Source organism: Vulpes vulpes, chromosome 6 (assembly GCF_048418805.1).
Source record: "Vulpes vulpes isolate BD-2025 chromosome 6, VulVul3, whole genome shotgun sequence".
Taxonomy (NCBI): domain Eukaryota; kingdom Metazoa; phylum Chordata; class Mammalia; order Carnivora; family Canidae; genus Vulpes; species Vulpes vulpes.
The window spans coordinates 48458745-48481982 of NC_132785.1; the positions used below are offsets into that span (position 1 = coordinate 48458745).

At 46.3% G+C, this 23238-nt stretch overlaps 1 protein-coding gene across 3 annotated transcripts in view; it reads right to left on the reverse strand.

The window, feature by feature from the left end:
- Positions 1–855: 855 nt before the first annotated feature.
- STK24 (serine/threonine kinase 24) overlaps positions 856–23238 on the reverse strand; it is a 122610-nt gene continuing 100227 nt past the window's right edge. For all 3 annotated transcript variants that reach the window (XM_072760882.1, XM_072760881.1, XM_026003653.2), the window contains exons 6-11: positions 14552–14737; positions 11992–12137; positions 10008–10137; positions 8446–8514; positions 5593–5729; positions 856–1916 (exon numbers count right to left, since the gene is read on the reverse strand). In XM_072760882.1, the coding sequence (XP_072616983.1) occupies positions 1880–1916; positions 5593–5729; positions 8446–8514; positions 10008–10137; positions 11992–12137; positions 14552–14737 (705 nt within the window). In that variant the 3' untranslated portion in view covers positions 856–1879. The remainder of the gene's footprint in view (positions 1917–5592; positions 5730–8445; positions 8515–10007; positions 10138–11991; positions 12138–14551; positions 14738–23238) is intronic.

Sequence of the window (23238 nt, forward strand, 5' to 3'; positions counted from 1 at the left end):
CATTTTAGACTATTCAAAACTACACTCAATGAACAAATTGAAACAATGAGCACACACACAAACCTCTCCGGCTCTATGCCTCTATCCTCTCCCCGTAACCCAGGCCACTGGGGCGGCAGAGAGCAGACCTTCCATCCCGAAGTTGACCCAGTCTCTTCCTTCTTCCAAAAATCCTTTGTCTTGGGACACCTGCGCGGCTCAGTGGTTGAGTACCTGCCTGCCGCCCAGGGCGTGATCCTGGAGTCCCAGGATCTTATTCCATGTCAGGCTCCCTACATGGAGAGCCTGCTTCTCCCTCTGCCTATGTCTCTCATAAATAAAAAAATCTTAAAAAAAATCCTTTGTCTTCCCCTCCGAGAGGACAATGATTCACATCAACAAATATAAAATAATGCCCACGTGTACTTAGTCAAGAACAGCTTCAGGAACTCTCTTTCTCACCCCACAGACCCAGAAGTGATTCATCCTGCCTCCCACCTACACAAGCAAGGCCTTGCCACAAGCCAAGAAAAACACAGACCCTCCTGGCTGACAAAGAACAAACCTGGGTGCCTAGATCAAGGAAACAAAACCACTCTCCATCAAGGTCCTTGGAAAGAACGTGCAATTTTACAAATCAATATCCGGCCATATTTTCTCAGTGACCAACTTTTTTCAAAGCAGCAGAGGGAGCTGGATTGAACACTCAGCGTTTTCAGTGTGGGCACTTCTTTCTGGAAGTGCTGAAGTGTCTCACCTTCTCCCTCCCTCTCTCTCTCTCTCCCACACACACACACACACACACACATACACACTCACATACTCACAGGTACACCTGCCCTCTGAAGAGTCATGTTTCAAGGAGAGTAAGCAAAATGAGTGTGTTATAAAATTTATTTGTGTAAGCATTCAGACATTTTTAGGTGGGCAAGATGATATGCGGGTCTCACTCCAAGGAGCAAGAGAAAATCATACTGGGAAGGACGGCAGAGCTGGCGTAGGATTGGCAGTGGCACAATTTCAAACAAATGTTAAGACGAGAGCACTTCATCAGGGAGAAACTTAAAATAATAATTTAAAGCTTCATGAGGCAAGATATGTTCCAATTTAAAACACTAAGAAACAGTACCATCAAATGAAAGGAAATCATCTCTATGTGTACCAAAAGGGTCATTGGGCAAACAAGAGGGGAGTCTGCATCTGTGGAGGTATAAAGAGGAGTGTTCCATAAGAGGGGCAGTAATTATTATTAATGGCAAACCCTGCAGATACAAAATAAAAACCAAATCACTGATCACAGAATTCAAAATTTACATGTAATAAAGGCAAGGCAAGAGACTCAAGTTATGGCCTGTCAAATATTTACTCCACTGACATTATCTACAGAAGCACTTGGCCAATTTGTACACAGTGATTCCTTATGCACGCCGAAAGGGGTTCCGTAAAAATGACACTATATACAAATCTGTACACTGACCCACCAGAGCGATTCTCCGTCTCCCACGGAGGGGGAGTCATCCACTTACAGCAGGGTACCTGAGATTTCATTTCTTCAGTTGCCTTGTCATGATCCCAAATATACATTTCAGGGTTTGTTTTTGTTTTTAAAGACACTTTCCTTGATATGTGCACGATGGCTACAAATAAAAAACAAGAACAAGAAAATAAAATGATCGCTTGCAGGAGCTGACCCTCCCCGCCGCACCGAGCGGGTCCTTTTGGCGGAGGCCGATGAGGAAGGGCCTGTGCGCCCCAGGACAGTGGGCACCCGCAGCTGGGGAGGGGGTGGCCCCCAGATGGCACACCACTGCAGCGGCGTCAGCAAAGGCTCTCGTTGACTTTTTCAGAGGAAGAGGATGAAGAAGAAAAAAAGAAAAAAAACCCAAATGCCAAAGGAATTTCAGTGGGATGAAGTTCCTCCGCCACTTAGAGAATATCTGGGGGAAAGAAAAGAGAGAAACAGAAGTGAGTGTCATTTCTGTAACCCCCATGCAGAAAGTCAAACCACCAGCAAAATCCTGGTTTACCAGTCTCGAGTCATAAAAAATAAGTGGAGCAAATATCAATCGGTTAATTATTATACAAAGAATTAATTAAAACTAAGAAAAATGATTTTGATGCCACTTTTCATAGATAGGTTAAATTCAGTCCATGGAAGAACTAGAATTATATAACAAGTGGGAGAGTGGTCTTCAGGGAGGAAAAAAGATGCACAGAAAGCAATAAATGGCATAGCTGTGCTTAGAGTCCACTTTTAATCCTTTTTTTTTTTTTTTTTTTTTTTTAAATTCATGAGACACACAGAAAGAGGCAGAGACCCAGGCAGAGGGAGAAGTGGGCTCCATGCAGGGAGACTGACATGGGACTCAATCCCGGGTCTCCAGGATCACGCCCTGCGCTGACGGCGGCGCTAAACCGCTGAGCCACCGGGGCTGCCCTATAGTCCACTTTCAAAAGTCACAGAATCAGTAATACCTGATGACACTATGAGGTTCTAGGGCGCACACATAGATCTATCAGCACAGGAAACCCTTATTGCCACAAAAATACTGCTGCTCATTCAAGTGATCCACTCCCTAGAACTGTTTCAGAAATGTCCAAAGAAGGAGCAATGTATTTTTGCACAAAGCTGTCCCTGAGGGGTTTTTGTAATTGTGAAAATTAGGTAACTTTGATGTCCAAACACAGCAGACAGGGTTACACAGATTAAGCAAACCAAATGAGAAACAGATTAAGAACTGTCATTATATAGGGGCTCCTGGGTGGCACAGTCGGTTGAGCATCTGACTTGATTTTGACTCAGGTTCATGATCTCAAGTTGGGTAAATTTATGATTTATATACAGTGGAAGCCAGTGAACTGACACGGATGATAATACTAACTGGGCCGCAGTGGGTGGGGGTGGGGGCAGCATCACGGGCACTTTCCTCTGGTTTCCACTAACTGCAGTACTGTCTTACTCCAGAATATAAAATAGGGTTGGGGGTCCCCTGATGGCCAGCATCCTCTCAGTCACCTTAAAACTGACCCCACGTCACAGGAGACGGCTGAGGACGTTTAAATGGAAGCAATCTCAAACATTCCCACCTACGGCAGCTCTTTTAAGGCATTTAAAATACTTGGCACTCTCCCAGAGAATAAACGACTACCGAGCCTCCTGAAAAGCAGGCTTTAGCCACAGATCCGAAGACTCATTTTCCAAGGAAGAGAGATGCTTAAAGCCGGGGGAGGCGTGGATGCTGCACATGAGGATCCACACATTAATTCAAATTAAGATCTATACGTCTCTGAAATGCTTTCGACAAAAGTCGGTTCTTATTTTCTCTTAGGTGACCGCTTCAGTGAAGTTCTGCCTTTTGGCGCCCAACGGGTAGGAAGCAGTGGCAGTGGCCGCTGTGGTCTGGTGGCGGGGTGGAGAGCACGTGGGAAGGGCCAGGGAGCCTCCCAGGGGTGAACACAGGGACCCGATAAGGACCCAGGAGCTGATCGTCTGCTGGCTGCAGGGGAGGGAGTGTCTGCACATCACAAAGGGTAGAGAAACAAAACAGAAGCGTCTGGAGACGAGGAGAGGAAAGAATGTGGACCTGGCGTCTCCCCCACGCCACTGGGAAGTATACCGTGAAACGTGCCGTGGGCAGCGACGGCTGCGCCTGCACTGTGTGCTCCAGCTCGCACTGGAGGTGCCGGGGGCCCCGGAGGCGGCTGGTTCCCACCAAGTGTGCGACGCACGCCGATCGCAAAAACATGGTACTACCACGTACGAGAAAGTCCCCATTGACAACTGTCTACATGGAGGACACGCTGAAGAAAGCCCTGGGATACGGTGGTTTAAACATGTTATGAAGGCTAGTGTCACTTGCTCCTTTTTCACTACTTTGTCAGGAGGGAACTAGAAAACCTCGAACCGTGTGTGTGGCTCACGCAGGCTGCCAGGTAGCGTGGGTACACACCAGCTGGGTCGGCAGCAAAAGGGCGGGAGCAAGGGGCACTCACAGGCCATGCCCTCTGTCCCGGGCTGCGGGGAAATCGAGTCAGGGATGCGCGTCGCTGACCAACTCCGGCCACTCGGGACACGGTGGACAGTCAGTCCTGAAAGTGGCACCAGGAAAGCAGAGACCCAAACCCCAACCAAGGGAATCGCAGCACCGCCACTGTGCGGTTGAGCTCCATGCGACTCAGAGGCTCTACCAGGAAATACATGAGAGAGAATGAGGATTGAAGGGACTCCTGAGCTGCTCGGAGAAAGGAGAGTAACGCACAGTGAGGTTATCGCTAAGTAACAAGAGCCAGGCCTCCGGGATAACCAGGGTGTGCCCCAGGACAAGGCAGCCAGCGCTCTGACGGTGCTGCGTTAGAAACGGCACCGCACACATGGACCCTGGATGGATACACACGAACTTCGTAACAACTGTGCATGAGTGGGCATCTGGGGACTTGGGATTCTTTTTTTCTTTTATGCCTGTGATTTGTTAGAATCAATGGGTTTCGGGGGTAAACCCAAAAAGTATAGCGGATTCTTTCACTTGCCTCAAAACCAAAGGCAGCCAAGAAGACAGGCTTTACTGTCCAGCCGCCTACACTTGGGAGCAAGTTGGAAAGTTGGAACAATGTTAACAAAGGAGCCTGAGGTGAGGAGGACAAACCTGTCACAACTAGGCTTTGCCCCCACGTCCCACGTTATTAGGACTCTTCATGGGCTAGAGGGCAGACCATTGGACCATCACTTCCAAGGGGCAAAAGCAACCCAACACACACACCCCTCACTTCTTTGTACGTTGTCAAGTCAGTGTCTCTAGAAAGATTTGAAATGCCCCTTACATTCATCAAGGCCCAGCCGCCCTTTGGAAGGGACTTTGACAATTCACCTGGAAGGTGACTTTCAAAGCAATGAAACGGCTGGCTTTTTGGGAGGTGAGGAAGTTCTGGGGTTGTGGAACAGAGCTTGCGTCACAGCACACCTCCACTCTAACACCCTCAAATGACTGCCCTTATGTGAAAGGGGCAGTCAGCGTGACCCCCACAAGGAGACTCCTAGAATAAGCCTGAGAGTGGGCTGGGGAAGGCCAGATGGACCCCCAACTTCCTTCTCACGTCAGAGCCACCGGCGGGACATGGAGCCCCTGCAGGCTGGCGCAGACAGAGCCACTGCTGTCAGACAAGGCTCCCGACATGAAGCAGAGGCGAGAACTGCCACAGCCATGTGAGGAACAGAACCTGCCCGTGTCCTAACTCACTAGGCCCTGACTTCTGGCATTCTGGACGCAATTCTGAAGGTAGAAAACCACACAGAGTTACAAACAGGTCACTGGCTGGTAGTTAGGCTGCATCATGAAGAGCAGACAGGTGTCTTCAGGTCACTGGCTAGTTCCATGGCAAGAGCTACAAGCACAGAGTCTGTGGCCCTCCCCACTGGTGTCCAGGATCCTGTCATTCCTGCAGCGATTTCTAGAACTTAGAACTAAAGTCTTCTCTAACTTGATTCTGCTTCATGTGCCGGGAAGATAATAAGGGACCAGGAACAAGGAGGACTGAGAGGCTGTTCCTTGGAAGGACTAAGAAAGCTGGGGACACACACAGTGCGGCCCCAACCCGCAGGCCACTAGGGGCAGTTACCTCTGCAGCCGCTGGACGAGCTGGGCCACCATGGTGTCCGAGATCCCGGGGCAGGCCTCTTCCGCCAGGTAGATGGCCCCTCGCAGTTCTTCTATGGACCCCATGTTTCCTCCACACGCCTGGCTTTTCTCCTTTAGCTGGAGGACACAAGCATGCAGAAGAGCATGACCCATGGGAACCAATGAGCACTTGAAGGAGCGATGCCATGTGCAGGCTCTAACTGCCACCCCGGGCCCGAGCCCTGGCGCAGCTTCGACTGCGCTGTGGGCCACCTGACCCCTTCCAACGGACGGCTTTGTGAGAACACTTTGTACAGAGAGGGCACCCGTTACACCTCGCTCACTGCCTTCAAACACAACTAGCCGCCTATGCGGCTTTTCAAGATCTCGTGGCACCTGTCCCCTCTTTTTCCACCTCCACCTTACTCTACAACCAGAAAGACAATTTCACAGTCACTCAGCCCTAGTTTCCACGATGAAGCTGCACTCTGGGCCACCTACGGCTTAGCTCCTAACGACAACAAGTGGCTCCTTAAGATTCCAGCAAATGGTCTTTTTGGTCCAGGGTGTGGTCAAAATATTCTTGGCCTTGCAAGCAAGCAGCAGCCCTAAATTCTGGGAATCCAGCATCCCTCTTGACCCCTCTGCCCCTGTGAGAACTTAAAATGGTGTCTTGGGCACAGCCTCAGGTAAGGATGATGGCTCGAAGTCCCTCTCTGGGAGGGATGTGACCAGAAGATGCCGCATGACAAGGAGAGCCATTCATTCAGTCAACAGGTAGCAGACACCCAACCAAGCCTCCCAGAACAGGAGCCCCCTCCTCTATGTCACCTTTAAGAAATCCTTCACATTTAGCTTTAGCTTTTCAGTGTGGTGAACACATCACTCACGGCATCAGCCCCACCCTGACCATGCTGCTCCCTTCTCTCCCTGCTAAAGGGACACACGGAAGATGAGCAGAACCCGGCGTCCATTCCTATCCTCCTCGTCACAGACTGTGACGCAGTGGACCTGGAGGTGGCCGCCTGTGTCCATCTAGAACTCCCGATCACCCAACAACTAAATAGAACAGTATTTACAGGTCCTGAGTGTGTAACCTCTGCCTTCCCTCCTCCCCTGCGTGCCCTCCCTGTCCTGTGACCCCCCCAAAGTCCCCCTGCCCAAAGCTGCTGCTGGGTGGGCTCCTGACGGGAGGGAGCCACCCACACGCATACTCTGATGCCAGGGGATATCCCTATTTGTAAACACAGGGATAATGACCCTTCATTATTGAGTTTTATCAGAATTATATAAAATGATATACACTGAAAGCTTCACACATGTGGCTACTGAGTACTATTGATAGAAACACATAAGGAAAGACACCTGTGAGTTTACCTTTAGCTTAGCTAAAAAAATCAAAGCGGTATTACCTCGAGGATCAATTCATTAATTCTAAATAATGCATTCAGCATGGTTTCTTCATACGCCCAATAAAAAAACACAAGGCTTCAGACAAATAAGAATTATCTATGTCATTTTCCCTAAGTGCCCACTGATCCTAGCGGAGGGCCAGGATCACAGGAAGCAAGGGAGCATCTAGTAAACCTGAAGGACCATTTCTCACTTCTCCCAAACATAATAAAGATCAAGATGGTGTCTTATGGACATGAGAGGAAGAGCTCAGGTTCCCAGAAAAATCAGCCAAGGGCAGAGCCAGAGAGCAACCCAGAGCAGCCTCTACTTGCCTGTATCATTTAGTTTTCCTTCAGGAACCTGCACGTTCAGTTTCAACTCCACCCCCCAAGCTCCAGCTCGGCCCCAGCAGCCGGGCCCCCATCTGCCAGCGGAGAAGGTGGGGCCCCTTTGGCCAGCTGGCCAGCTTAGGAGGGCAGACACAGGGCAGGGGCCCTGCCAACGAGATGACACCATGTGACTGAGGTTCGGGCCTCATGGGGCGAGGGGGAGCAAGCCTGGGTGTCTGGCACCTCCACCAGGGACCGCAGACCTCCACAGGAAGATGCCCCAATACAGCCTCTCCCCTAGAGAGCTCCAAACCCCACACAAACAGAAGGTACCAGTGTGACCCATTCTGAATTCACCTTAAAGGCAGCCTGAGCCAGAGGAGAACTCAGGGAGGGGAAAAAAAAAAAAAAAAAACCAGCAAGGGGTATCTCCCACTTCTTTTCGAATCATCTACTAACCAGATGAAGAACAGTCTTCATTCTCATGAAATTGAATCTTGAAAATATCTCAAAATGCAGTATGCCTACTGATACCTACCGGAGGCAGGGAGGGCTCCCCTGAGAAGGAACGGGGGGCCAGTACATGGGTGAAATCAGTCCCTGACGGAGGAAGTGACCTGGGCTGCTGACCTGGGAACTCCCTGGCCCTGCTGGTAAGGGAACTTCCCTGGGGTTACAGTGAAATACGGAGACACAATGGGACAAATGAAGTCTCTAGGGAATCCAATTTCTCCTTTAAAATAAAATTCTACTTTTTACATTGCCATAGATTTGTCCAAGGCCAAGCAGTCAGGCTGCACCCAAATTTTGTAGAAAGCGCTACAACTGAAGCTAAAAATCACCCTGGTGGCATATGGACTTGGGCTGGGCCAGTACATTCAAGGAGGCGACACAATGACGTTTCCTGGGAGGCACTGGGCAGAAGACAGCGCCGGGAGAGCAGGAGGGCACCAGGAGGCGAGCGCCCAATCTCAGCCGGCCTCACGGGGCCACGATGTGACTCTCCGCCTACTCACGCCAGCCTGTCTAACCTCCCAAATTCTACTGGCGACGTGTCACAGAAAGAGGACTCTACCCCCAACTGTGTCCCGGTCATGCCCCGTCCCCCCAAAGTCAATTGGGTATCTTACCTCTGCAAACAGAGGAGAAATAATTGTAGATAAACACTGAGAGAAAGGCCTCTTTGGGATGTCTTTCACCTTAGGGAAGAAAAAAAAGTATTCAGAAGTAAGGACTTAATATTCACATTGCAAGAATTCAGAAAACTTCAGACATGCACCACGTTAGCATAAAGTCTGAAATGTTTTGTTTGCTGTGATATCTTTTTTTTTTTAAGATTTTTTTTTTTTAAAGTAACCTCTACACCCAGTGTGGAGCTTGAACTCATAACCCCAAGATCAAGAGCTGATGATCCACTGACTGAGCCACCCAGGCACCCATTTGCTGCGATAACGGAATGGGACCGTCTTGTGACCTTTCACTAGACTGCAATGCTTCATTTGCAGTGAAATGTAAAACTAACGTAGCTGGGTGGACCAGTGCCTGGATTCCACAGGAAAGCCTTGAAAGAAGTCCTGTAAGTGGCATATGTGTGGGTGCAAGTGACACTGAATCACGTCACTGTGCGATCTGTGCAGCAGGACCTAAGTACTGAACCTCTGGAAATGGAAATCAGACCGAAGCTGGCTGTTCCAAGTGTCTGTCGGAGGGCAGGAACCTATTTTCTACTTTTGCAATCTCTGTAATGACTCCCACCTGTCATCAAAGCAAGACTTGTTGGAGCAACAGGGGACTGGAATAGTCCACACTGCCTCAGAGAAACTACACCACTGTGTAAAAAGGACAAATACCCACCATGTACTTCAACGTGGATGAACTGGAGGGTATTATGCTGAGTGAAGTAAGTCAATTGGAGAAGGACAAACATTATATGGTTTCACTCACACAGGGAATATAAAACATAGTGAAAGGGATTATAGGGGAACGTAGAGAAAATGAGTGGGAAATATCAGAGGGAGACAGAACATGAGAGACTCCTAACTCCGGGAAACGAACAAGGGGTGGTGGAAAGGGAGGTGGGTGGGGGGATGGGGTGACTGGGTGACAGGCACTGAGGGGGACACTTGACGGGATGAGCACTGGGTGTTACACTATACATGTCGGCAAATCGAACTCCGATAAAAACATATACAAAAAATAAAAATAAATAAAAAAAGTAAAGCAACTCTAAAATAGTTCTTCATAAACTTAAATAGGCATAAAACCAATTAATCAAAAGACAGCTCCATATAAGTACCCAAAGCACTATATTTGTTTTTAAGATCCTTACACAAAAACTTAATCCCAAAATTCTGGTACCTTTTATGAGTCATCCCAATATACAGAACAGAGTCTGAATGTCACTTCACAGGTGAGACCTGCCCCTCCACCCAGACCCCAGCTCCCTGGGCGGGGAGGACACAGCAGGCTCTGCGGAGCAGGAAGCAGCCCTATGGAACAGACCTGAGGCCAATTCTCAGACCTCATTCTCCGGGTCGTCAGACGACAAATCTCCTATCTGTCTCAGCCAGTGAAATACCACAGCAGGTTGCCACGCGGACGCCCCGCCCACCAACGGCTCCACACAGAAGGGACTAGGGGACCCCGCTGACTGACAACAGGGGTTAGTCGCTGTAGCACCAGCCAATGTTACCTTATTTCTTTCTAAGTCCGAAGGCTGAAGCGCTCCATTCTCAAGATTCTTTGGATCTTTCTCTCGGATAGTGAAGATCCAGTCCCCAGAGTCGCTGCCCCCAGATGCCTGGTTGTCCGTATCCGTTTCCCTTTGTAGAGACATCCAGGCGAACTCCATGAGCAAGTGCACAGCTCTGTGCCCCAGGAGACCCCACTCTGCAGCTCCACCCAGTCACCCCCACACTCCACACCTACCTCCCATCTCTACTCCCACCCATAACCCACCCCCAGTGTCTCCCAGGTGTTCAGAGGACCCTGCCTCCCGCCTCAGAGGAGAGAGACCATCACAGCAAGGCTCCCAACCTCCCACAATGCCAGCTGCATCCACAGCCTGCATCCCACCTCCTCCAGTGAAGACAGGCATCTCTCCTGCAAGACAATCCTCTGCTGCACTGACAACCCCCTCTCTCGGATGTCACCTCTCCTCCCCATCAACATTCCAACATGCATCCCTTTTGCTCCCTCAACACACTGGCCCCTTGAGCTACAGCCATCTCCCAGTCTTATTTCCTGGGTGTGTCACCTACACTTACTGCCTCCATTTTCTTACCTTCCCATCACTCCCAAAACTGACCCTGTCCCTGCAAATGCCATGATCAATGCCACTGATCCTAGGCACACCACTGGACAAGGGAGTTCCTGCTCAGTCCATCTCCTGCTTGAACCCTAAGCCTCCATGTTCCTGCTCATCACCCTACCCTCCAGAGTCTCTGCACCCTCATCGCCCCCGACCCCAGTCATCCACAGGTTCATCCTCTACACTGGCATTTCCTAGCATTCAGCCTTCAGCATCTGAGCCTTCACACTCTGCAGATACACTCCAGGTACATGGTAAATACTTATGGCTCCAATGACCTGAAATCCATGACAGCTGCCCCCATACCTCACCTGAACTCCAAACATCCATGCCACTCGACACTGGACACAGCATCTTGGGTGTCCTGTCAGCAACTCAAACATGTCCCACACCAAAATGAGCTTCCTGTGCCTTGGCCTCCTCCCCACCCTGACCGGCTTCTTCTCCAGCATCACCGTCTCAATGGCACCCGCCACAATGCTGAAGCCTACATGGCCTCTACTTCCTTTATTCAAGTCCAGGACCATGTTCACACTGCCCGTTCATCTCTTCATCCCCATTGCTACCACCCTAATCTGTCAACATCATGATCTCACAATGTCCAGAGCCAGTGGTTCTCACTCTTGGCTCTACAATGGAGTCACCTGGGGACCCTGAAAATATAGACCTCACCCCCAGAAATTCTGATTCAACCAGCCTGGTGTTTGGACCTGGGCTGGTAGTCAACTTGGACTTCTGGCCAGGTGTGAGGGAGGACAGAAGAGGTGCTAAAGATCAGAACATTTCTGTTTATGACACCATGCTAATGTCTCCTCCCTTCATGTCAGAGCAAGCGATCTAGCTTCCTCCACCCAAAACACCAAAACAGCTCTGAGACCTCATCCATCTCTTTAACTAATGGAATTCCAAGATGCTTGATACTAGTTTTTAATAAGTAACTTCCAGTATGGAGCTTTTACAACCCTAGCATAGACTACAGCACAACAGATAATTGCAAAAACATACATTTATATCTTTAAAATAATGTATTTAATGCAGTTTCATCTGCTACTTTAAGAGCAGGAAAAGGAAAAGGAGACCAGGTCTAGTTCATTATGCATGGTTCCATCACACAGATTTTTCTTGGAGATTCCACGAGCAACAAAAATAGGCTAAAAGGCTCCCCAATTGTCCCATACTGACATAAGAATCACCACCAAACTGGATTATCTAAAAACAAATTAACAAAGAAATGAACAAATAACCAAAAACCCCAACCCAATAAGAACGAACTTGAACATCACCCATGCACAGGACTCCCGGGCATCCTGTCTGCTCGCAGGCCTAATTCACTCGCAGCCTGCGCACCCAGGAAGAGCAGACTTACGTGTCTGAGTCTTCGGAGCCAGAGTCTTCATGGCTCTGCTCGGCCTTCCATCTCTTGTACCTGTCGATGAGCTCAGTCAAGTAGGATGTTTTCTTTGCATTGCGTATTATAAACTTGTGCTTCAGTAACTCCTTAGCGGTGGGTCTCTGGGGAACAAAGCACCAGACAAAACAGAGAAAGCAGGAGATGAAGTTCCCTGCGTCCTACCTGATTCTACCCCCCAAGGACAGATTGTAACCTCAAAACGTTAACACATGCTAAAACGTAAAGATCGAGTTCTGCTTCGAAGTCTATTTCCCTAACAAAAAACATGATTCAAACAGCAGTCATCCAGCATCCACGGGTGGGAATCCAGGTAGAGTGTGTGGGCGTGACATCTGGTATCCAATGTGGTCTTAACACACTACAGGTAACCATCCAACGAGACCAAAAAACCTTTCCCTAGAAAAGTGCACTGACACAGAAAATGTGTGTCAGAGAGAATTTTAGAGATCGTTCAAGACAGCTAGAATACACCTCCTGGTTTTTACAAAACATTTTATATTACAAATGCTGAGGAGAGAGAAAATGTATGTTCTGAGTTACCTCGTTAACTTTCTATATTAATGTTTGGCTCCATCCCCCCGAAATAATAAGATAAATGTTAATTGGGATACATCTAGAGGAAACTAGAAAGAAGCTGATGCTGAAAGAGTACCCAAAGGCTCTTACTCATCACCTTCCCCAATTTAGAAATGCTCATTTCCCTGGTCTGGCACTTTCCTTGGGATTGGGGTGAGGACCTCACCCAGGTCCTGGGCTCAGCGTGGCCACAGTCACAGAGCATATTCCAGAGTTGGCAACTGCTTTACCCTTGAGGATGGCAAGCCCAATTACAAGGAGCATGCTTCCCAAGGAGACCCAAATGAGAGCAGACAACAAGAACACACAAAGTACACCAGTGTGACTACGTTCCCATTTACTCTGAATTACTAAAGCTTTACTCACAAGAGCCAGGCACATTTCTCAGATTCAAACATATAGAAATCCTGGGTCACCTCAGGTTGTGTCTCACTCCCTGTGAAACCCCAAGTGTCTTAGAAGTGCTCAAATTCCCAGCTTCTCATCCTTTTCCTCAGTGTGCCTGGGGTCAAGGTAGGGGTAGAGATGTGTGCACTGGGCAAGTATGCTGATGATAGAAATCTGTTTAATGGGAAGATGTGTACACATGTGGGTGGATCTTCCTGGGTCCTGCCACACTGTGCCTAGGAACTCACATCACAATAGAGAGTTCAGGACATCATGGACAGGTCAGAACAACAGCCCACACAACCTGATGTCTCGTGTATTAATAACAGGCTGACTTGGGACCTCTGGGTGGCTCAATGGCTGAGCGTCTCCCTTCAGCTCAGGGTGTGATCCCAGGGTCCTAGGATCGAGTCCCCCATCAGGCTCCCCTCAGGGAGCCTGGTTCTGCCTCTCTCTGTGTCTCTCATGAATAAATAAAATCTTTAAAAAAATAAAAAAAATTTTAAAAATAAAATAAAATAATAAAATAAAATAAAACAAAATAAAAAATAAAACACTGACTTGGTGATCTCAGGCTACGTTCCCCAGAGGTTCATAAAAAATGCTGCATTCCTCTATTTCATTCTTTTACCAAAACTGACATATTAGAAAACCATGGTGTTCTTGTAGAATTAGTCACCCATTTTTAGATAAGAGTTCATTAAAAAGGGGATTCAGCTTGGCCTGTAGCCAACATTGCTAGAAGATTTAGAAACAAACCAACAACATATGGTGTTATACAGAACACCACAATACAAAGATAACTTTCAAAGGTATGTCCTAATTCAGAGAGAAAATTTGGCTATAGCTATCAAGAGCTACTGCCACATGGCTCTGCCAAAGTCAATTACACACAAAAAAAGAATAAAAAGGAAGGGGTAAGGGGGCAAGGTGCGTGGTTCATTTATATTTTTTGTCTTTTCTTAACACAAGCCAAGAAAAAATTGAAAACATCTACTTTGAAGACACATTTAGCCATTATTTTTCTAGCCAGACTTTGCAATCACTGAAAGCGTCTAAAAATAGACTGACCTTTCACTATAAATATTAAAAATTTATGATTCCACATGTAATATTAAGGAGAACAGTCTTCAAAAGCTCAATGAGGTATGAGATGCTAGAAATCATCTGAAAGAAAATAAGTAGACTTCTGTTTCTTAAAAGATCAATAGTAAAAATATCTTCAGGGCACCTGGGTGGCTCAGTTAAGCATCTGCCTTCGGCTCAGGTCATGATCTCAGGGTCCTAGGATAGAGCCCCATGTCGGGCTCCCTGCTCAGCAGGGAGTCTGCTTCTCCCTCTCCCTGCGCTCTCCCTATTTGTATGCATGCATGCACATGTGTGCCCTAGGTCTCAAAATCTTAAAACTCAAATCCATCATATCCATTAAAAAAAAAAAAAAAAGAAATCAATGGTGACTATGACCAGACTGATTCAAGAAATCCCAATAAGATGTATCTAGATCAACTGCCCACACAGAAAGAGATGCCCACCCTAAGGGCACATGACTCACAAAGCTTGGCTCCTTATTCAAACAGGCTTCAACAAATTCCTTGAGGGGTTTGCTGTAGGTTCCTTCCAGCGTGGGGGGGTTATTCTTTGGAATGAGGAATAAAACCTTCATGGGGTGCAGCTCGGAGTGAGGGGGCTCCCCCTTTGCAAGCTCGATAGCTGTTATGCCCAGGGACCAGATGTCCGCCTGCAACAACAAAGTATTTTTAGAGATACCAAGAAGGAATAAATTCCAATATATACACTTAGGGAAGAAAAAAAAATCTCAACGTACTTCTAAAGCTTCGTAAAAGATAATTATTTTTAAGTGAAAACAAAAAAGATAAGGCTTTCGTTTAATTTCCAAATAGGCAACACAAAGGAGAAAATTTAGTATAAAATCATCTTCTAGCCCTGTGCCAAAGGTGGCTTTTACAATCATTTGTCTTGCATTTAATGCTGGAAGTATGAGGCCCTCCATGTTAATCTCAATCCCTAGAGCGATGGGACAGGTGACCAGAGGTGAGCAGACAGGACATGTCTGAGGGACAGGGGATGTTTGCACCTCATACCATCAAGTTAGCTGACGATGAAGCACGGCTGTGGGTGGAGGTCAGGCACGCTGGTCTCAGACATTTGGGTTTAAATGCCAGTTCTACAACCAAAGCCTCATGACATTAGACAAAATACCTAACCAGGGTTACTGGATGGCTCAGTTGGTTACCTATCTAGCTCTTGGTTTCAGCTCAGGCCGTGGTCTCAGGGTCGTGAGATCGAGCCCCATGTCAGGCATAGCATGGAGACTACTTAAGAGTCTCTCTCCCTCTCCCTCTGCCCCTCCCCTGACCCCCCGTGCTCTCTCACATGCTCTCTAAAATAAATAAGTAAAATCTTAAAAAAAAAAAATCCAACCTGTGAGCCTAGTTCCCTCATCTGTAAAATAGGAGTAATACCAGGGTGGTTGAGCAAAATGCTTACACAGAGCCCAGAACTTAAAATGGGGTTTCTTACAAAAATGTTCAAGCACACACAGGAGTGAGAACATTAACAGAATATTAACAGTGGAGTCTACTAATAGAATTAACATGAAGTTAATGATTATTAATAATTTGCCATATGGGCTTTGTCTATTTTTTGCTATAGTGTATTTAAAAGTTAAACAAAGACAACATGTGACATTTTTCCTGAGTACTTCAGTTTGTAAAGATTTTTTCCTACCTAGGAATACCTAAAATTAATAATAATTTTAAAATTAAAAATATTTTTAAAAGATTTTATTTGTTTATTCATGAGAGACACAGAGAGAGAGGCAGAGACATAGGCAGAAGGAGAAGCAGGCTCCCTGAGGGGAGCCTGATGTGGGACTAGAACCCAGGACCCTGGGATCACAACCTAAGCCAAAGGTAGACATTCAACCATGAGCCACCCAGGTGCCCCAAAATTAATAATAATTTAATATGTTGTAATAGTTTAATTTTCACAACTCTTCAAAAAAGTATTGTCATGGTTGGTTTACTGGAATCAGGATCCTCATGAAGCCCGTATGTTGTGATGTGTTGCTAGGCCACCTAAGGTTCTCTCAACCAACAACGGTCTGCTCCCCAATCTCCTTACTGCCATTATCCTGAGGAAGAAAAAGGCCCCAAATTTGGGATTTGTCTGTTTTTTTTTCCTGGAGTCAGTATGTTTGTCAAGCTCCTGTATTTCCTATCAAACGACAGGTTAGTTCAATCTAGAGGCTTGGCTAGATTCACTGCTGGCAGGAAGCAAGGGACACATGTGGGGTCCAGCTGCCCAAGCCTACTCCTGCCCCATACACGTTGCAGCCACAGTGGGTCAGCTGGGAGGAGTGGGCTATGAACCCCCTGACCATGGGAGGCAAGTGAGAAAAGCAGGTGGTCTTTGAGAAACTAGGTAAGGAGGCTTTCTCGGCAGTTGCTACCAGCCCCCAGCAAAGGAGATGGAAGGTGTAAAAACAGAGCAGGACCAAAAGACTGGCAAAGCAGGGGATGGGTGCAGGGTGGCCTCTGCTACTGCTGAACCCCGCCTAGCACCCTGTTCTGCTCTGTCACTGTGCTCTGGAAGCCTACTGAAAGTCAGAACCTACTTGATCCCTCATATTAGCCCCACGGCAAAGAAATGGAAAGCCTGAGACACTGTTCAGGTTATGGCAGGACCTAGACATTTCCAATCTCTGAAACCTGCTGTGTTCTCACACCCTAGTGAGCGGGAGAGACCCTCACTGCGGTGTCCCCACCCGGCAGCCCGCGGGGTCGGTGCCTATCACACACTCTATTTCTTTTGTTTTCAGTGAAGATGGGTCTGTCAGCAAGTCTTGTTTTCAATTCTCTGCATGAAAGGGATGAGACTAGAAGAACCAGCATCAGGAATCATGCTCCCATTTTCCTTTCCTTGGCAGCCTGGACTCTCCTTTAGCTCAGATTACCTTGTATTACCTTGTATTACCTTAGCAAATTGACAAAAACTTGACCAACCACACAGTTCCTGCCCCCAGGAGGAGGAAGGTGGATCACTGGGGCATGCCAGCAGCAGCAGGAGGATGCAGACAAGAGTGCAGGGACAGAGAGAGAGGGAGGGATACAAGAACAGAGGAACACACAGCCCTTATGTGCCAACAGCTCTTTACACAACAGGTTCCCTCCCTTCCAGCTGTCCTTCTCCAGCCTTCCTGGACACCTCATGAGAACTGCTGCTCTTTACCAACCCAGCTACTTAGCACTAATCTGCCTCTCAGCCGTACCTACATAGGGCTTTAGTCCCACTGACCCCTGATGGACCACTTGACCTCCAAGCACCCTACAACCACTTAAAAACTCCGTAATTAGAAAGCCAGGCCAATGATGGTCTTTGCTGGCAGCAAAGAGATGTGCACATACTCATTTTCCTCAGAGCTCCAAGGGCTGTCGATCAGGCTTCAGACTGGACAATAAGCAGACAGTCACAAGATTTCAAGGACCTGGCACCTGCTTCCACATGCCAGTGTGGGCCAATGGCCAACCGAGGAAGTAGTTCTCCCAATCCCACATGCAAGACATGGCCAAGGACTTCAGAGAAAAGGCACAGGCATCGCCCTCCTGCTTCCCTTGGGAGGATCGACCAGTACAGCCTTGTCATGGCAAAACAGGTGTCATCCCACCAGGCAGCCAAGCCAAGAGCCTGTGTGTCACATCAGCTCTTGACTTCCTCTTTGGATCCTCCTATATCAGCCAGGGCCAGGTGTATAGCTCCTGGCCTCTTGACACCTGGCCCCACCCCCTCTGTCTCTCCAGCCCCTGGCTGAGTTCAGAGCTATCTTCTCTCCCTGGGGCTTCTCTGGGGGCTCCTAAGTATCTTCCTGCCTGAAGACTCCCTCTCTAGACATCTCCATCCTGCTGATTAATGTGGAAAACTTGATGGATGCAATTTGGCATTATGTATCAAAAGCCATAAAAACATCCAAGCTTGTTAAAACCAACGAATTTCACTTCTAGAAATGTATCCTAAATAAATAATTTTAGATTTAGAAAATGGTGAATCCTGCCAAAACTATTCCATTGCAGCATTACTTCCACTAAACCTTAGAAGAATGATTTAGTTGCTCTAACACATTTACTGAAATACCACATACTTAACAATGATGTTCATAGAGAATCATGAATATAACGGAATTTGTCTATTTCTGTATTTACAAAATACGGCATCAGATGAGAACACATGTCTCGGTTTTAAAATAAAAGTTATGTGGGGGAAGGGCAGTCATTTTCCAAAGCAACTAAAATTGAGGTATAAGAAGAGACTGGTTTTACTGCCATCTGGGAAAACCATGAAATTAGAACTTTAAAAAAATATTTATTTATTTATTTGAGAGAGAGAGTGAGAGGACAACCGGGGGGGTAGGTGGCAGAGGGAGAAGCGGCGGGGACTGAGCAGGGAACTGGACGTGGGGTTCAATCCCAGGACCCTGAGATCATGAACTGAGCCAAAGGCAGATGCTTAAGTGACTAAGCCACCCAGGCACCCTCATGAGATTAGGTATTAAGAGAAAACAAGCAGTGATTTTCAACATAAGCCCAAGGCAAAAGTTGTAAGGGCAGGTGTACATCTACGAACAGACTTTTTTTCCCCTACATAGACAGTTCTAGTAGCATGCTCCTAAGTAATAACACAGAGTTCTCTGGTACTGATGATCAGGAATTCTTCTTGATGGGGGTGGGGTTGCTACTAATAGACAACATTCTAGATCCTTGCAATATCCTATTAAGTAAAAGCTAGCTGGCTATAAGTCTGCAGATACAACACAACGTAAGTGGTATAAAAAAAAATCTACGTGCAGAAAATATTTTAAAAGGAACCAGAGTCAATGCTCTATAATCAAGAGGAAGAGGAGGGGGAAAAAAAAAACCAAAACAAGAATCCTGCCTTTTGGCTCCCTGAGCAGCTCCCAAATTTGTTGGGAAGAACAAGTGCCTTAGGAAAGGTGGCAAAAAGGGAGCCAAGAAGTGGTTGATTCATTTTCTAAGAAAGATTGGTATGATGTGAAAACACCAGCTATGTTCAACAGAAGAAATACTGGAAAAATACTAGTGATAAGAATTCAAGGAATCAAACTCATATCAGATTCTTCCAGGGTCATTTTTGAAGTGAGCCTTGCTGATCTGCAGAATGATGAAGGTGCATTTAGAAAATTCAAGCCTATTACTGCAGACATTCAGGATAAAAACTACCTAATTCCCATGGTAACAGATATAACTACCTGTGACAAAATGTGCTCCATGGTCAAAACATGGCAGACCATGATGGAAGATGTCAAGACTTACCAATGGTTATTTGCTTTGTCTATTTGGTTTTACCACAACAGATTTGGAAGACCTTTTATGCTCATCACCAACAGGTCTGCCAAATTTGGAAAATGATGACGAAAATCATAGCACAAGATATGCAGACAAATGACTTCAAAGAAGAGGTCAATAAATTGATTCCGAACAGCATCAAAAAAGACACAGAAAAGGCTGGTCAGTCTACTTATCCACTCTATGATGTCTTTGTCAGAAAAGTAAAAATGCTAAAGCAGCCCAGGCTGGAATTAGGAAAGCTCATGAGGCTTCATGGTGAAGGTTACTACCTTCACCACAAAGTTCTGGAAAACCTACTGGGGATGAGACCAGTGCTAAAGTTGAATGAACCAATGGACATGAGCCACCAATACAAGAATCTTGTCTAAAATTCAGACATTTAATGGTGACAAAAAAAAAAATCTTATTTGTTATGTTTAACTTCTGATGCTTCTTTTTAAATATATAAGCTTGGTAAATCAATTGTTCTGAACTGATGGTGATGTGAACTTTTCTGAATTAGTGTATGGATTTCATCCACTGCTCTTAGATACTAAATAACTGGGAAGGGGTAGTGATCTATTTTAAGCTGTAGTGATCCAGATGAAAGTGTTACAGATAGCTAATAAAAGAAAATCTTTCTTTAAAAAAAAAAAAAAGAAAGAAACAAGAATCCCAAATCAGTTATAACAAGTCAAAACACGGCTCAAAATGGATTTGATAGAAACTATATACTTAATTAAATACAGTACTTAATACAGTACACATTTATAGGCAGCAGACAGAGGGAAAAAAACATTTTAGCATTAAATAACAATACATGGTTGATCAGAAAAGTCCCAATCATTTCTACGTGCTGAAATAAAGCCTACCATTAGTCTCCTAGCTGCATGTTTTTCCTACTCACATCCTGCCCCCACCTCCAGGGTTCATCAATCATAGCAGGCTCTGTGGGTAATTCCTGATCCTTCACAGGGACTGGGTGGGGACACCAGTGGGCTCGGCCCCAGGAACAGAGAGGGCCAGTCACATGCCACAGTGGACAGGCTAACCACGCAGATTCCAAAAACTGACAGGCTCATACTGCTGGTCTTTACTTATCTTTAATAATTTTATTTTTTTCCATCAACATATCACCTACTTCTATTCTTCACCATGGTTAGACTGCAAACAGTTATTTCAGAGATGACTGGACACCAAAATAACTTAGCTTGTGCTGGGATGGTAGGTCTACAGATGTTTTTCTTTTTTTATCTCATTTCTTCCAGCATTTTCCAGATTAAAGACTATGTACTGCTTTTGAGACCAAAAAAGGGAAAAGTTATTTACAAAAGAATCCTGACACAGGCTTCTCAGTGTCTGCAGGATATTTCACTTAACAGGCAAGTCAATTTCTCCAGCCTCATCTGCTATGTTCTTCACCACAATCTACAATCCAAATACAAATGTCACTCCATTTCCACACCAGACTTGGGTCTGAGCATCCATCCCTCCCTCGTCTCTGCGGGGCTGAAAAGCCCTATGTCTGTGAAGCCCTCCCCAGCTGGCTCTGACATTCCTCACTCAGCTCCCCTGCACTCCCTGCTTCCTGTCTGAGCCACCCAGTACTAGACTCATTCCCTCTTTAAAGATGTAAATTATTTAGCACTGGGCACAACTACAGCAATAACCAAATGAATGAATACAAAGAGACATCAAACTGGGACAATGTTTTTATACAAGTCCAGTCCATTTGCTAACATACCATCATAATAACCTTACAAAGAAAGAGGAGGGGGGAAGAAAAGATTAACACATTCTTCTGTCCAAGACCCTGCTAAAGTGTGGAAAGTGGAGGCTGCTTTGTGGGAAAGCAGAGTTATCTCTCTTGGCACCATCTTCAAAGTCTCAGGACTTCTTAAACCAAGCTATCCTACTTCACCTTAAAAATAATAGTAATAATGAAGGCTATTAGGACATGGGCAATCATGATCTAGAAAGGCTGTATTTAGATTAAGAACTGAGATCAATGTAAGATGCCCTATATGTGCAAACATGTTCAGGACATCTCAGGAGTCTAGACAAATGACAAAGGGTCAAAGATACTGGCTCAAGAGGCCATTATGTTAAACAAGGTTCTAGATGTACAGAAAACTAAGGTTTACGCTCCCTTTCGGTTCAGTAAGATGAAGATACCAGTGAGGCAGGTGCATTCTAGCTTTACCCCAACCTGACTGTCCTTTGAAAAATCAGTGAGTGTACTAAAACAAAATATGATGGGAGCATGGGGTCCTAACAATGCTAACACAATCCTGCCACCCTGGGGCTGTGAGCTCCTTAGTGGAATGCAAAGACCACTGGGGAAAACATCTGGATGGACACCTTAGGAAAAGAGTGGGAGGGGCAATTGGAAAGAAGCCAAATAAGTTTGTATATCCTGAGACCAGAGTAACCAAAATGAGCATCAACTGCCCGGTCAGGCAAGCCTCTGAGAATGGGGGCAGTCACTAGAAGGATATCTACAAAGCAAATGCAGAAAAAAGTTCCTTTGTCAGGTACTGTTCATGACAAAAGCTACTAGCCCAGAGCCACACCTAATGGGAGAGAACGAATGTCACATTATCCTCAAGGCCCCAGACTCAAACACTGACATCAGCCTTACCTGTACTTCCCATGCCTCCTGGGGATCAACAAATCTGGGAAGCAAACTTGACATAAACATGATATTTGCATATGATTTTCAGTGAAGAGGTGCTGGGCATGACCCAGACAAATAAAAGATTTAGCTTCTGACATAGGCCAGAGTAAGAGGTACAAACACTAGTGAAAAGAGTGGCATACCTTTTCAAGCTCCCAACCAAGTGTGTGCCCCTCAAGCTGGAGACTCTTTAAATCTACCTAAGAAGAATACTGCAACACCTACAGATAGGGTCTGAGTGTTCTGTTCTTGACAAGAACTCCAAGAAAAACAGTGGCCAAGGTTTATGATGCAGCAAAATCTCTACTGCTAGGAGCCAAATTTGAACACACATTCAGAGTGGCCTGAAGGAGAGAGACAGGAAGGGGAAGGTCTGGGCAAGGAGGACACTTCAGAGGAGTCCTTATAACCCATCAGGTGAGCAGTGATGGGTGCTTAATCCTGAAAATAGAAGATCTGAATCCTGATTCACAAGCACCGTGATTGATCAGCTCATGTACCAGGAAGGGAAGAAAATAATAAGTGTAGGGTAATCAGAGGAGTTGAACAATTTGGATTCTAGTGCCCATCAAAATCCAGTTCTATGAACTTTGATAAATGGGCCTCAGCCTAGAATAAAGAGAAAGAACTGAACAAAGACGTTCCTGTCAAGTCCTAAAATGATTATGACCCCAGCAGCAGTAGTGGCTGCAGAGACTACTCTGGAGGTGATCCCTCCCACAGGGCAAAATGCTAACAAGCACTAGGCACAATGACACCGCTCTGTCACCCTGGGGGCTGAAAACTCAACAGTGGCCTTGGCTACCAAGGCCACCAGGATGTCTATGGCAGTGACGGCCATGACTACAACCCAAAAGTAAGAGAGCCAAGCCCGTCTCTACCATACTAACACCGGGTCCACCTGCAACTCTGGTACTACATAGACCCTTCAAAAAGCTGGCTCATGATGGTGCCCTGAAGGCTGGAGGAAAGGTTACTGTGTGTTCTGTGGGCTGTGCCGAACAAGGTGGGAAGTCTACTGTATATTGAGAAGATCCTCATTTAAAAAGAGGAAACAACGACCAGCCCACAAATGTATGTGAGTTAAATATTTGTTCACCTAGAAACTGTTGGGTCAGAAGAGACAATTCTCTGTGAACCATGTGAAAATTACTCTGTGTACAATCTGAGAATGAGCAGCTAGGAGGAGAGGGGTGTTAA